Source organism: Leuciscus leuciscus (assembly GCF_965113295.1).
Source record: "Leuciscus leuciscus genome assembly, chromosome: 7".
Taxonomy (NCBI): domain Eukaryota; kingdom Metazoa; phylum Chordata; class Actinopteri; order Cypriniformes; family Leuciscidae; genus Leuciscus; species Leuciscus leuciscus.
The window spans coordinates 45,591,363-45,606,297 of record NC_138731.1 but is presented as its reverse complement, the minus strand read 5'-3'; the positions used below and the strand labels follow the sequence as shown (position 1 = coordinate 45,606,297).

Genomic DNA, 14,935 nt, shown 5'->3' with positions numbered 1-14,935 from the left:
CGGCACACTACACACTACACACTGCACACTACACTCTGCACACTACACACTGCACACTACACACTACACTCTGCACACTACACACTGCACACTGCACACTACACACGGCACACTACACACTACACACTGCACACTACACTCTGCACACTACACACTGCACACTGCACACTACACACTGCACACTACACACTACACTCTGCACACTACACACTGCACACTGCACACTACACACGGCACACTACACACTACACACTGCACACTACACTCTGCACACTACACACTGCACACTACACACTACACACTGCACACTACACTCTACACACTACACACTGCACACTGCACACTACACACGGCACACTACACACTACACACTGCACACTACACTCTGCACACTACACACTGCACACTACACACTGCACACTACACACTGCACACTACACACTACACTCTGCACACTACACACTACACACTGCACACTACACACTGCACACTACACTACACACTGCACACTGCACTCTACACACTGCACACTGCACACTACACTACACACTACACTGCACTCTACACACTACACACTGCACACTACACTGCACACTACACACTGCACACTACACTACACACTGCACACTACACACTGCACTGCACACTACACACTGCACTCTACACACTGCACACTACACACTACACTGCACACTACACACTACACTGCACACTACACACTGCACTCTACACACTGCACACTACACTACACTCTGCACACTACACACTGCACACTACACACTACACTCTGCACACTACACACTGCACACTACACACTACACTGCACACTACACTCTACACACTGCACACTACACTACACTCTGCACACTACACACTGCACACTACACACTGCACACTACACACTGCACTCTACACACTGCACACTGCACTGCACACTACACTACACACTGCACACTACACACTGCACTCTACACACTGCACACTACACTACACACTGCACACTACACTCTGCACACTACACACTGCACACTACACACTACACTGCACACTACACACTGCACTGCACACTACACACTGCACTCTACACACTGCACACTACTCTACACACTACACTGCACACTACACACTACACTGCACACTACACTGCACACTACACACTACACTGCACACTACACACTACACACTGCACTCTACACACTGCACACTACACTACACACTACACACTGCACACTACACTCTGCACACTACACACTGCACACTACACACTACACTGCACACTGCACACTACACACTACACTGCACACTACACACTACACTGCACACTACACACTACACTGCACACTACACACTGCACTCTACACACTGCACACTACACACTGCACTCTACACACTGCACACTGCACTGCACACTACACTACACACTGCACACTACACACTGCACACTACACTACACACTGCACACTACACTGCACACTACACACTGCACACTACACACTGCACTGCACACTACACACTGCACTCTACACACTGCACACTACTCTACACACTACACTGCACACTACACACTACACTGCACACTACACTGCACACTACACACTACACTGCACACTACACACTACACACTGCACTCTACACACTGCACACTACACTACACACTGCACACTACACACTACACTCTGCACACTACACACTGCACACTACACACTACACTGCACACTACACTGCACACTACACACTACACACTGCACTCTACACACTGCACACTACACTACACACTACACTCTGCACACTACACACTGCACACTACACACTGCACACTACACACTGCACTCTACACACTGCACACTGCACTGCACACTACACTACACACTGCACACTGCACACTACACACTACACTCTACACACTACACACTGCACTCTACACACTACACTCTACACACTACACACTGCACACTACACTGCATACTACACACTACACTCTACACACTACACACTGCACTCTACACACTACACTCTACACACTACACACTGCACTCTACACTCTACACACTGCACACTACACACCACACTGCACACTGCACTCTACACACTGCACTCTACACACTGCACTCTACACACTGCACTCTACACTCTACACACTGCACTCTACACTCTACACTCTACACACCACACACCACACTGCACACTGCACTCTACACACTGCACTCTACACACTGCACACTACACACTGCACACTACACACTACACACTGCACACTACACACTGCACACTACACACTGCACTCTACACACTGCACTCTACACACTACACTGCACACTACACACTGCACTCTACACACTACACACTGCACTCTACACACTACACACTGCACACTACACACTGCACACTACACTCTACACACTGCACTACACTACACTACACACTACACTCTACACACTGCACTCTACACACTGCACACTACACACTGCACCTAACCACTGCACTCTACACACTGCACTCTACACACTACACACTACACTGCACACTACACTACACACTGCACCTAACCACTGCACTCTACACACTGCACACTACACTACACTGCACACTACACTACACACTGCACTCTACACACTGCACTACACACTGCACACTACACACTGCACACTACACACTCCACTGCACTCTACACACTGCACACTACACTACACACTGCACTCTACACACTGCACACTACACACTACACTGCACACTACACTACACACTACACACTGCACTCTACACACTGCACTCTACACACTACACACTGCACTACACACTACACACTGCACTACACACTGCACACTACACACTGCACTCTACACACTGCACACTACACACTGCACACTACACTGCACACTACACTACACACTGCACACTACACACTGCACTCTACACACTGCACACTACACTACACACTGCACTCTACACACTGCACACTACACACTGCACACTACACTGCACACTACACTGCACACTACACTACACACTGCACACTACACACTGCACTATACACACTGCACACTACACTACACACTGCACTCTACACACTGCACACTACACTACACACTGCACACTACACACTGCACTCTACACACTGCACACTACACTACACACTGCACACTACACTGCACACTACACACTGCACACTACACACTGCACACTACACACTGCACTCTACACACTGCACTCTACACTAGGGATGGCTCGATACCACAATTTTGGTTTCGGTACGATACCAGAACCTAATACCTCGGTATCGATACTAAATCGATACCACAGGTGACAAATAACCGGCCTCAAAATTTAAGTGAATTGAAACTATTTTATTAAAAAACACTGCTTGAAACTCTGCAGTACCGAATATGCAAACAAAAAGTATCAAAATGTAAAAAATTAAAAATAAATAAAAAAAAAACAGTCAGGGAACATACAGTAGCCTAGGTTAAATTTTGATTTTGGAAAGAAAAGAAAAAACCTGAAATGATACAATTAAAATAGGTTAATATCTATAATAATAAATTAATATAGAATAATAATAGAATAATGAAATGACATGTTAACCATTAGCTGTCAACAGAGAATTATCAACATTTATAGCATTTATTCATCTTGGTTTGAGTACTGTTTGGGTTCATATTAGTTTAATGCATTGCATAAAGTAGGCTAATGTTAACATGCTAAACATGTATTAGTATATTTAAATAATAATTACTGATTGATCTAGATTAATACATGTTATAATACTGTTAGGTCAGGTTACCTAATGAATGTTGACAAATGTAGCTTAATTCAGGGTTCGTACGGTCATGAAAAACCTGGAAAAGTCATGGAATTTTAAAATGGCAATTTCCAGGCCTGGAAAAGTTTTGGAAAATGAATAAACTCAGAAAGTTTTGGAAAAGTCATGGAAATTTGTTTTTCAAAATATCCGTGTACTTGAATTTGTTTAATTAATAATATTGGTGAAACAAATTGCAATACTTTTTTCGTTAGAGTGATCAGTCGAATCACGTGACTCACTTGCGGCGGATTTTGATTGTAGGTGGGCCTCCAGAAAACTAGATGGGCCAAAAGAAATGGGTTCCCCTTCATGTCCGTTTCAGCGCTTTTCTGCGGCACTGAGGACAGCGACTAAGTAGCAATACCTGTGTGGCTCTTGTGTCGCTGTCCTCAGCTCAGTGCTTCAAATGAAAATAAGCTGCTTTGCGTTTTCATATTAGCTATAGGCTAGCTACCGTCTGTATGCGCCTTTCCATTACAGATTTGAGCAAAACTTTTTTTTTCTTCTAAATATCGATAAATAACTATTGCAAAATGACGGCGTTTCCATTAACCGATGTTAAGCAACTAAAACTTATTTTTTTCCTCTCGCGATCAGTCATTCCAAAAATCATGGCAACGGAGGACGTTAGTAGGTTTATATCTCAGCCACCGCCCTACAAATTATTATTATTAATGGAAGGAGACGTGTCTTATCCAAGCATTAATGTCAGGGAAAGACCCTTATGCGAACGGCACATATATAGGCTAAGTTTCTTCATGTTTCTCCCTTGATTGTGATGACTTTTTGCCTCTTTGTTAAACATTTAAAATATATACAAATTAATATGGATGATTTTTTCTTTAAAAAAAATTATTTTGTCTTTTATTTTCCGTGTTGGCATTTATGAGGAAAAAACAATGTTACGTGACCGTTCTCCATTACGGTAATGAGTGCTCTGAATGCGGCACTAAAAGACTTTAAAACTTACACAGAGACCTCAAACAGAAAGCACAAAGCCTTTTTCAAAAAAATTCGTTTTGTAGTAATTGTATCTTGATTTTAAAATATGTTTCATTAACCAATTGCTTAATAAATAAAAAGTAAATAGCAGAAAATATATAATCACGACACAGTGGCGCCGGAGTGAACTGGAGCTTAAGCTATCATCCATGAACCGAAACTCAGCGTAAAAGGTAGCCTACTCGCCTCACAGACCTAAACAAAACTGAAATAGGCCTATATCTATTATCTACAGAAATCTCTACTTTTAAACAGAACCATTCAAAACAAAATAAAACGATGTAGCCTAATCCGTATGAAATGTGCATTTCTCTCCGGCGTGTTCACTACTAAGAAGATCGCGAGTCAGTCAACTTCGTCTTTGCAGTCGACACAGAAAACACTTGTTTATTAATAAACAATTAAAATTGAGAGAGAGAGAGAATATATGATTAGTTTGACTCATTTTGAGGACTTATAATGATGATCTGTTAAGATAGAACGTTCACCGAATTCTGATTAGTCGAGAGGATTTATCCGTTTAGGCTAAAAATAGGGTCGGCGCTTCTCGGTTTGGAAAGAAACTGCATCTTGCAGTGGCCTACATTTTAAACAAGGAAATATAGCGATTTGGCATGAAACGTTGATGGAGCAGTGAATAGGGACAATCTCGTTTTTTTTAATGGCGTTTATCGCGTTTTGGAAAAGAGCTCTTCAAGCACATTTTTATGGAAGCTTGTTTCCGCCACAGAATAAAACATTTTAAAAGATAATTGCGACTTTTTATCTCACAATTGCGAGTTTACATCTCGCAATTCTGACTTTATTTCTCAGAATTGCGAGATATAAAGTCAGAATTGCGTGTTATAAAGTCAGAATTGCGAGATATAAAGTCAGATTTGCGTGAAATAAAGTCGCAATTGCGTGTTATAAAGTCAGAATTGCGTCTTATAAAGTCAGAATTCGGACTTTTTTTCTCGCAATTGCGACTTTATATCACGCAATTCTGACTTTATATCTCGCAGTTCTGACTTTATAACACACAATTCTGATTTTATATCTCGCAATTCTGACTTTATAACACGCAATTGGGAGATATAAAGTCAGAATTGCATGATATAAAGTCGCAAATTGCGTGTTATAAATTCAGAATTGTGAGATATAAACTTTTCTTTTTCCCCCTTAGAATTGGACTTTATATCTCACAATTGTGAGTTTATATCTCACAATTCTGAGAAAAGATGTCAGAATTGCAAGATATAAACTCGCAATTATGTGTTATAAAGTCAGAATTGCGTGATATAAAGTCGCAATTGCGAGAAAAAAAGTCAGAATTCTGACTATATCTCGCAATTCTGACTTTATAACACGCAATTGCGACTTTATTTCACGCAATTCTGACTTTATATCTCGCAATTCTGACTTTATAACACGCAATTGCAACTTTATTTCACGCAATTCTGACTTTATATCTCGCAATTCTGAGAAAAGAAAGTCAGAATTGCGAGATGTAAACTCGCAATTGTGAGATAAAAAGTCGCAATTATCTTTTAAAATGTTTTGTTCTGTGGCGGAAACAAGCTTCCATACATTTTTCATCAGCTACTAACGTTACCCGCCTATGGAAGCTTGTTTCCGCCACTGAATAATAAATAAATAATAATAATTGCGCCTTTTTATCTCACAATTCTGACTTTTTTCTCAGAATTGCGAGATATGAAGTCAGAATTGTGAGAAATAAAGTCGCAATTCTGAGAAATAAAGTCGCAATTGCGAGATATAAAGTCGCAATTCTGAGAAATAAAGTCGCTTTTGCGAGATATAAAGTCGCAATTCCGGGATATAAAGTCACAATTCTGAGAAATAAAGTCGCAATTGGGAGATATAAAGTCAGAATTGCACGATATAAAGTCGCAATTGCGTGTTATAAAGTCAGAATTGTGAGATATAAACTATTCTGTGGTAAAAAAAAAAAAAAAAAGGGTTAGGGTTTTTTCCCTTAGAATTGGACTTTATATCTCACAATTGTGACTTTATATCTCGCAATTCTGACTTTATAACACGCAATTATGACTTTATATCACGCAATTCTGACTTTATATCTCGCAATTCTGAGAAATAAAGTCAGAATTGTGAGATGTAAACTCGCAATTGTGAGATAAAAAGTCGCTATTATTATTTATTTATTATTCAGTGGCGGAAACAAGCTTCCATACCCGCCCGCAAGGAGTTCATTATCCTATGGATTTACGTTAATAAATGTCTAAGGAGTTGTCAGGGTTTGACATTATTTGTGTTACTGTGCCAGCATATTTGAATAAATATTTATTTTGTATTAAAACATTGCTTGTTCATTTATTTTATTCAAGATATGGGGTGGTAAATTTGAACATGGATTTTTATACTTATTTTACATGTATACACAGACATTTTATGGAACATTATGTCATGAATATTTACCTTTAAGTCATGGAAAAGTCATGGAAAAGTCATGGAAATTTAATGGTAAAAATGTGTACGAACCCTGTTAATTGTAAAGTGTTATTCTAACATTCATATTAGTAATATCCATATTACTACTATTACTCTTTCTCTCTCGGCTGATTCCTAGGGGTCGCCACACTAGCAATTTTACTAGCACTAATACTAAAATGAATATTACTAATCTCTTTATTCATTCAAATTCAATTAATATATGATTGTTTGAATGTGCAAAAATTATGAGACCTAAACTTCATTGGTTCTAGCGTGTCATGCAAGCACATTTGAGCTTTCGTGTTTACCGTATCATATTTAATTGATAAGCTCTTATGTATGTGCGCTGATCAGTGTTGTGAATAGAAGTCTAAATTAAATCAGTTGAATGATGCTCACCTGTCGATCTCTGAACTCTTTGAACAAGTCAGGATGAGCAAGTGACAAGTGCTTAGCCAGACTGTGTTGCCTCCCGTGGCTAATTTAAAGCAGCGTTTGTAGAGTGGTGCATTGAGGTCTGTTGCTTCACCTTTCTCATTACTTTTGTAAGCAAAGTAATGCTATATTTCACTCCTACTGCTCTCTTTATTTATTAATTTCGGGCGTGTAGAATCATAGACAGTATGTGTAGAATGAGCTTCATCTGTTTGATCCATCGTGTTCCTCCGTTGTCACGTTTGCCGGTTTTGCGTGACCCGCGTCAGTTTGGGTAGCGCACTGCCGCCTAGCGGTGAACTTCGAAACAGCAGCGCATCAAATACCGAATTGAGCAAAATTATGATATTGTACCGTTTGAAATATAATATATACCGGTATTTTTGCAGTACCGGTATACCGCGCATCCCTACTCTACACACTACACTCTACACACTACACTACACACTGCACACTACACTCTACACTACACACTGCACACTACACTCTACACTACACACTGCACACTACACTCTACACTCTACACCAGTGGTCTCAAACCGGTTCCACGGAGGGCCTAGTGTATGCAGGTTTTCTCCTTTACCTTGAACCAAACTGATTGAGTAGGTCACTAATTGGTTAAGATCTCCCCTCACCTGGTAGTTTAGGTCTTAATTGGGCACTAATTGAAGGGAAAGACCAAAAACCTGCATACACTAGGCCCTCCGTGGAACCGGTTTGAGAACTCTGCTCTACACACTGCACTCTACACACTGCACACTACACACTACACTGCACACTACACAATACACTGCACACTACACTACACACTGCACACTAACCACTGCACTCTACACACTGCACACTACACACTGCACTCTACACACTGCACACTACACACTACACTACACATTGCACACTACACACTACACACTTCCGTTAACCGTTAGTAAAGGTTGTGTGTGCGTTCTTGATAATCGTGTGTGTGTGTGTGTGTGTTTTCCTCCAGTCCAGCAGAGGAGCTCAGCTTCGGTGCTAAAGAATCAGAGAAGAGGTGTTTGATCGTCCTCAACAACGTCACCAAAAACCACGTGGCCTTTAAGGTGAGACTCAACCATCACTTTTAAAGCGTGACGCGATTAGCAATTCCTCTCTCCACAACAGAAGTGACTAAATCAATCAATCACAAATCACAGCCAATCAGAAGAGCGTGTGGGCGGAGTCTCATTTCAAGCGAGCTCGCAACCAAATGGATAAACACAATCAAATTCATAAATATTACACCATTTTAACATGGTTAAAAATACACTCTTAGAAGAAAAGGAGTCTTAAATGATTGCATAATACTTTCATGTTTCAATAATTAAAGAAAAATCCATCTTTTAATGTAGTTTATATGTCTATGTGGTGTTTTTAATATGCTTTGAGTTCTGGACTGAAAGAGCCTCATGATCATCTGGTTTTGATTCTTATTTTCTTCTCTAATGTTTTATCTGTATCTGAAGAGTTCATTTCACTGCATTAAATGTTTGTGAAGTGGCATGAGTGACTCCAAGAGCTGATCACGGATCAGTAACGTAAATCTAAACACGTAATATACATGCGCACGCCGTCACCGCTTTTGAAGTTTGCACAGCGATTATATGTTTTTCAACTTTTTTCAACGTTTCAGAGTGTGTGTTCTCGAGCGCCGAACACTGTTATCCTGCAAATGAACAGCCGGAACACATTAAGGGTTTTCTGTTAGAGCGGTGTTGTGTTAGCGGCCGCTACGTTAATAACTAATGATCGTTGCAACAGAAGTGAATCAATCAAAACTAACTTTATCTGGACAATAACTTTATTCTAGATCTGCTGTAAAGCCTAAACAATCTCTGTTACTGTAATCTCCTCTTATCACTGTAAAGCTGCTGTGGAACATCTATAGTGTTAAAGCGCTGTATAACTGAAGGAGACTTGACTACTGTCTACTGTTATAAACTCAGGCGTTTGCAGAACACTTCTTTGGAAGTTCATAAGTCGCTGCCTCTGTGTGTGTGTGTGTGTGTGTGTGTGTGTGTGTGTGTGTGTGTGTGTGTGTGTGTGTGTGTGTGTGTGTGTGCAATCAGAGCCTGTTCTGTGTTATTAGTTTAGTGTAATGTAGGAGTAGCTCTATTACAAGAGAGGCTTTTGTTTACACAACATTCTGACAGCGTTCCCTTCCCAGAATACAGGCTTCATGTAGCTTTAGTAGTTCCCTTTATTGGGTCTCATTTGTGGTGTGTGTGTGTGTGTGTGTGTGTGTGTGTGTGTGTGTGTGTGCGCAGGTACGGACCACGGCTCCAGAGAAGTACAGAGTAAAGCCCAGTAACAGCAGCTGTGAGCCCGGATCCAGTGTGGACATCGTGGTTTCTCTTCACGGAGGTGAACATGAACAGAATTATTACAGAAGTATTACAGAAACTTCCTATCTGAAGTCTTAAAGGAGTAGTTCACTTTAAAATGGAAATTAGCCCATAATTTACTCACCCTGAACTCATCCTAAGTGTCTATGACATTCTCCTTTCAAGACATTCTTCTTTCTATCTAACAAAATCTCATCTCTTAAACCCCTCCAACCACACGCAAACACCCGTTGTGAAGAAAACAGAAAAACTCTAGAGATTAATATGGAGAAACAGAACAAGTGGCGCTTTTCATAAAGTAGAGTTTAGTTAAACTTGGTAGAAAAGGCCAAACCTAGTGCTTTTATTTCATAGGAGTCTGTAATTATTTGAGTTTTATCGTCATCTTTTGGGTCACAAAGTCTTTCCACCATCAAACATCGCCGTTCTTCATCTCGAATCATTAATAAACATGACGTCATTCTCAGACAGGGCCATTATTGTGTGTTTACAGGCTTTCACATCATGCTGAGGTTAGGACACCAGTGGGCTCTTCCTAAAGCTAAGACTTTAGAGTTTGGATGCTTCTGTTATAATACTCTCTGCCCATCTGTAGTTTAGATAAGATCATACACTCAAGACTGTCATTCTGGAAGAGCTGTTGTCCTAAACGAGGTCCTAACTGAAATCACCATGTGTGCCAAACAGAAAAGATAGGATTGTAAAGTTAGGATCTTTCTGTAATTTCGTGCTGGTCTTTTCTTCTGTTAACTCATAACACTGTGAAATGTCAAATCACTCCATCACACCGACTCTGAAACTTTACTAAACGAGTGGCGAGAGGAATGGGACATGAGATCCACCCTACCCCTAACCCTAGGGCTGTCAGTGTGGCTGAAAAGCTCAATTCCAATTTCTTTCTTAAATATTAGCAAAATTCGAATTATATTCAAATTCTAAAGACAATCGTTAATGTTAGAGGATAAAAGTACTGTGTTGTCTCCTGTGTCCACAAGAGGGCGCAAGCGAGCACAAGCAAATATAAACCAAATCTTGATCAAAGCTTGGTCTGATGCTTACACACTCTCACTCTCACACACACTGTCTCTCACACACACACACACACACACACACACACACACACACACACACACACACACACACACACACACACACGCTGAGTGCTCTCTGCTGATAGTGTTTCCAGCTGATGGAACACACACACACACACACTCTCTCACACTCACACACACACACTCACACACATGCTGAGTGCTCTCTGTTGATAGTGTTTCCAGCTGATGAAACACACACTTACACACACACACTCAGCTCTGACCGATGTGCAGGTTTGGTCAAGTGTGTCGTTGCATGATTGTTGCCTCCACCTGAGAGGGTTTTCTTCAGCAGGAAGAGCCTTTTCCCGCCATTTTCACATTAGCAACGCAATGTGCGTGAAATAAATCTAATAAGACGTCATTTTGAATAGTGTTATCTACTACGGCATCGATTGATGTGCGTGTATGTGTGTGTGTGTGTGTGTGTCAGGCTTCCAGGCGTCTCCTCAGGACCGGTTCCTGGTCATGGCAGCAGAAACGGAGAGCGGCACCGGAGTCCCAGAGTTATCTCAGTTCTGGAAGGAGGTTTCAAAAGCCAAAATCATGGAGCACAGGTGACGTCTGACACACACACACACACACACACACACACACACATACAGTCAAACCAAAATTTTATTCAGACACCTTCAACATGTCTCGCATTATCACAGTTTATTCACTATAGTTTAGAAAACAGTAATAAAATATGAGCAGAACTCAGTTGATATTTGACTGGTTTTGTCCGTCCGTCCTTCTGTTAGACTGTCTCACACATGAATTATGTTGAATATCTGTCAGCTGTTAAATTTAACGACACAATTAGATAATACCAGTTTAGCTCAACCAATCACCAAGCAATGCTTCATTTTGTTCAGTCTGTGTGTTAAAAGAGCATTAGCAATTAAAGAAAAAACACTTCAGCAAAACATGATCAGCTCAAAGTGTCCCAATCATTTTTACAGTCCCAAATGTTTATAAATGTTACTGGTAGTCACTGTATGAAGAATATGTGTTTATAAAATGTCACAGTTTACTTTATTTTGCTCTCCTCACTTACTTAAATGAACTATAGTGTCCTGATCACACTAGTGAAACAATATCAAATGATATCTGGTGTCTGAATAATTTTTGGTTTGCCATATTCATGAACAAATGTCAAGGTGAACAAATGCACATGTAGTGAATTAGGCGAAAGGGTTTGTATTTATATGCACAGAACAACTTCTCAAAGAATTAGGGCTGCACAATTTGGTTTGGTAGGGCTGGGTCAACTTCCCAGGGGAAGCCTGGAGTGCCGCATGGTTTGGGTGATCTGAGGATTACAGTGAGAGAAAATCCGCCCGGCAAAGCCCCGTGGATCCCTCCCTCCTCTCTTACACCGCAGCCGGTGGAGCTCCCCGGGGAATGTGCTGGTCCCTCTGTAGTGGACCGACCAGCCGTTTCATTCGGGGCCCCTCTAGAGGACAGGATGTCCATTGCAGCATCGGAGGGAGAGCTGGGCTCTGGAGATGACGACTCGGCTCCGTTGCCCCCCTCTGGGAAGGCAACGCTGCCCGAGCCAGATCCTGAGATGTCAGCTATGCTGAAAAGGGCCGCCAAGGCGATAGGGTTCGTCTGGAATTCTCCACCGTGTCCCGAACCGTCTCGGTTGGATGATTGGTTTCTCGGGGCGAGCCGGGCTGGTTCTCAGCCCGCTGCCCCAGTTCCTTTCTTCCCTGAAGTGCATGAAGAGCTGACTAGGTCGTGGACGGCACCTTTCTCTGCCAGAAACCGCCTTAGTAGTTCCTCCTCCCTCACTACGCTTGATGGAGGTGTGGCTAAGGGTTACAAGGATATTTCTCCAGTGGAGCGGTTTGTCGCGATGCAGCTGTGTCCGGCGACCACTACCTCATGGAAGGGGGATCTTCGTCTCCTCTCTAAGGCCTGTAAGTTTTCGTCTGTCCTTACAGGTAAAGCTTACAAAGCCTGTGGGCAAGCTGCATCTTCACTGCATGCCATGGCGTTGCTTCAGGTCCACCAGGCCCAGGCACTCATGGATATGCACGAGGGTGGTTCAGACCGTGAGCTCATGGATGAGCTCCGCACTGCAACTGATCTTGCCCTCCGGGGTACGAAGGTTGAAGCTCGCGCAATCGGTCTGGCGATGTCCACATTAGTGGTCCAGGAGCGCCATCTCTGGCTCAACTTGGCAGATATGAGGGAAGCGGATTTGGTTCCTGGACTCCCCTATTTCCCAGGTTGGGTTATTCGGCAACGCGGTAGAGAACTTTGCCCAACAGTTCTCTGCTGTCCAGAAGCAGACGGAGGCCATCCGGTACATCCTGCCCCGGCGGCCGGCTGCTGCCTCCACCCGTCCGCCCAGGGCAGATCCTCCACCTCTGCTCCCACTGAGTCATCGCAGCAGCCTCCACCCAGATCTCAGCGTGGACCCGGTCGCAGACGGTACCAAGTCAGGAGGTAAGCGCAAGCGCAGGCGCTCCCGAAGCGGGCCACTCAGAGATGGAGTGAGAGCTCTCGGAGATGGTACTGATCCGCTCCCTTCTCCCGGTAGAGGACCGTGAGGAGTCTTTGTTTGTGTATGACTGTTCCGCCGCTGGCTCCCGACATTTTCAACCTACAACCTACATCCCGGCAACCTACATTTTTCAAAGAAAGAGCAATTTCCTCTGTTTTCTGAGTCCAAAAGAGGTTAGTTGTTGGTGTGCGACCCTGGGCAGCCTTGCAACCTTCAGCTACCTTTTGTTCACCAGCCAGCAGTTGGGTGCGGTTCGAGAACCCGGTATCGCCTTCTCATGCATTCTCTGAGGTCAACTAGAGACAGGTAAGAGTCGCACTACACATTCAAACCCTGTCTCGGGCCGTCTTCGGGCCTTTCGAGCTGGGTCCCTGTTTGTTGCCTGAAGTCTGTGGTATCACCGGTTCCGCTGCTTCGCCAGTTGTAGCACTAGACGGTGGTCCTGGCTGATCCAGCGGTTCTCCTGTATCTACAGACTCGGCTTCATTAGCTGCTATTGAGTGCGTTCGAGGACCTGGTCATGCCTTCTCACGCATTCTCTACCGCTACCTTGAGACAGGTGTTTACAACTCAGACCCTGCTTTGGGCTGCCTTCGGGCCTTCCAAGCTGGGTCCCTGTCTCTAACACACTGCCTCACTTTGAGTATGTCTCTGATGCATTGGGCCCCCTGTGTCGGTCCGTTGTAGCACTGAAAAGCGCTCCCGACCGACTCAGCCGGATCTTGTATCATCAGACTCGGCTAAGACGATTCAGTTCGTCCGGCACCCGCCCATGTGCAGCACTGTTTGTTACACTTCTGTGTTCAGATTGTGCTGCTGTGTGTGCAATCATTGCTTTCCTACTGGTGAAGGTTGCGATCGAGCCGTTCCTCCAACCGATATGAAAATAGGTTCTAAGTAGGCCTGTTCTTCATTGTACTCAAACTATAGTGAGTTAGACCATTAAGGGTCTGTGTGCTTGATGCAGGCCCTTTTTTAAGCCTCCGTTCAAGTTCTAACACAGCATGCATTACTAATGCCCATCCCTATGAATGGTCTGCAGTGTGGGGCCTGAAGGCTTGACTTCAGATATCCCCTCCTCCGCAAACACGGGTCATCCTGTGTCTTGTGTTGAGGGGTCAAAGTCTAGGTACAAGTCCCTCCCTTCGAGTGCTATATAGCCAGTTGGGTTTCAGGTCAATTGGAAAGGAGTACTCGTCTACGGACTACGGACTGAGGTGAACTTGGTTTACATGTTTCTCAATTGAAATGTGTCCGGTTAGTGCTTAGAGGTGAGAAAGGGTCC

General features: G+C 43.1%; 2 protein-coding genes across 2 annotated transcripts in view; both read left to right on the top strand.

Moving 5' to 3' along the window:
- Positions 1-11,738, top strand: part of mospd2 (motile sperm domain containing 2) — a 31,291-nt gene extending 19,553 nt beyond the window's left edge. The window contains exons 11-13 of the mRNA XM_082174754.1: positions 8,682-8,775; positions 9,979-10,075; positions 11,584-11,738. Coding sequence (XP_082030880.1) covers positions 8,682-8,775; positions 9,979-10,075; positions 11,584-11,711 — 319 coding nt within the window. The 3' untranslated portion in view covers positions 11,712-11,738. The remainder of the gene's footprint in view (positions 1-8,681; positions 8,776-9,978; positions 10,076-11,583) is intronic.
- The window catches only part of LOC309502390 (uncharacterized protein), an 83,184-nt gene extending 68,255 nt beyond the window's left edge, over positions 1-14,929 (top strand). Inside the window, exon 2 of the mRNA XM_082174797.1 lies at positions 12,011-14,929. Within this exon, the coding sequence (XP_082030923.1) occupies positions 12,604-13,596 (993 nt within the window). The 5' untranslated portion in view covers positions 12,011-12,603 and the 3' untranslated portion in view covers positions 13,597-14,929. The remainder of the gene's footprint in view (positions 1-12,010) is intronic.
- Positions 14,930-14,935: the final 6 nt, after the last annotated feature.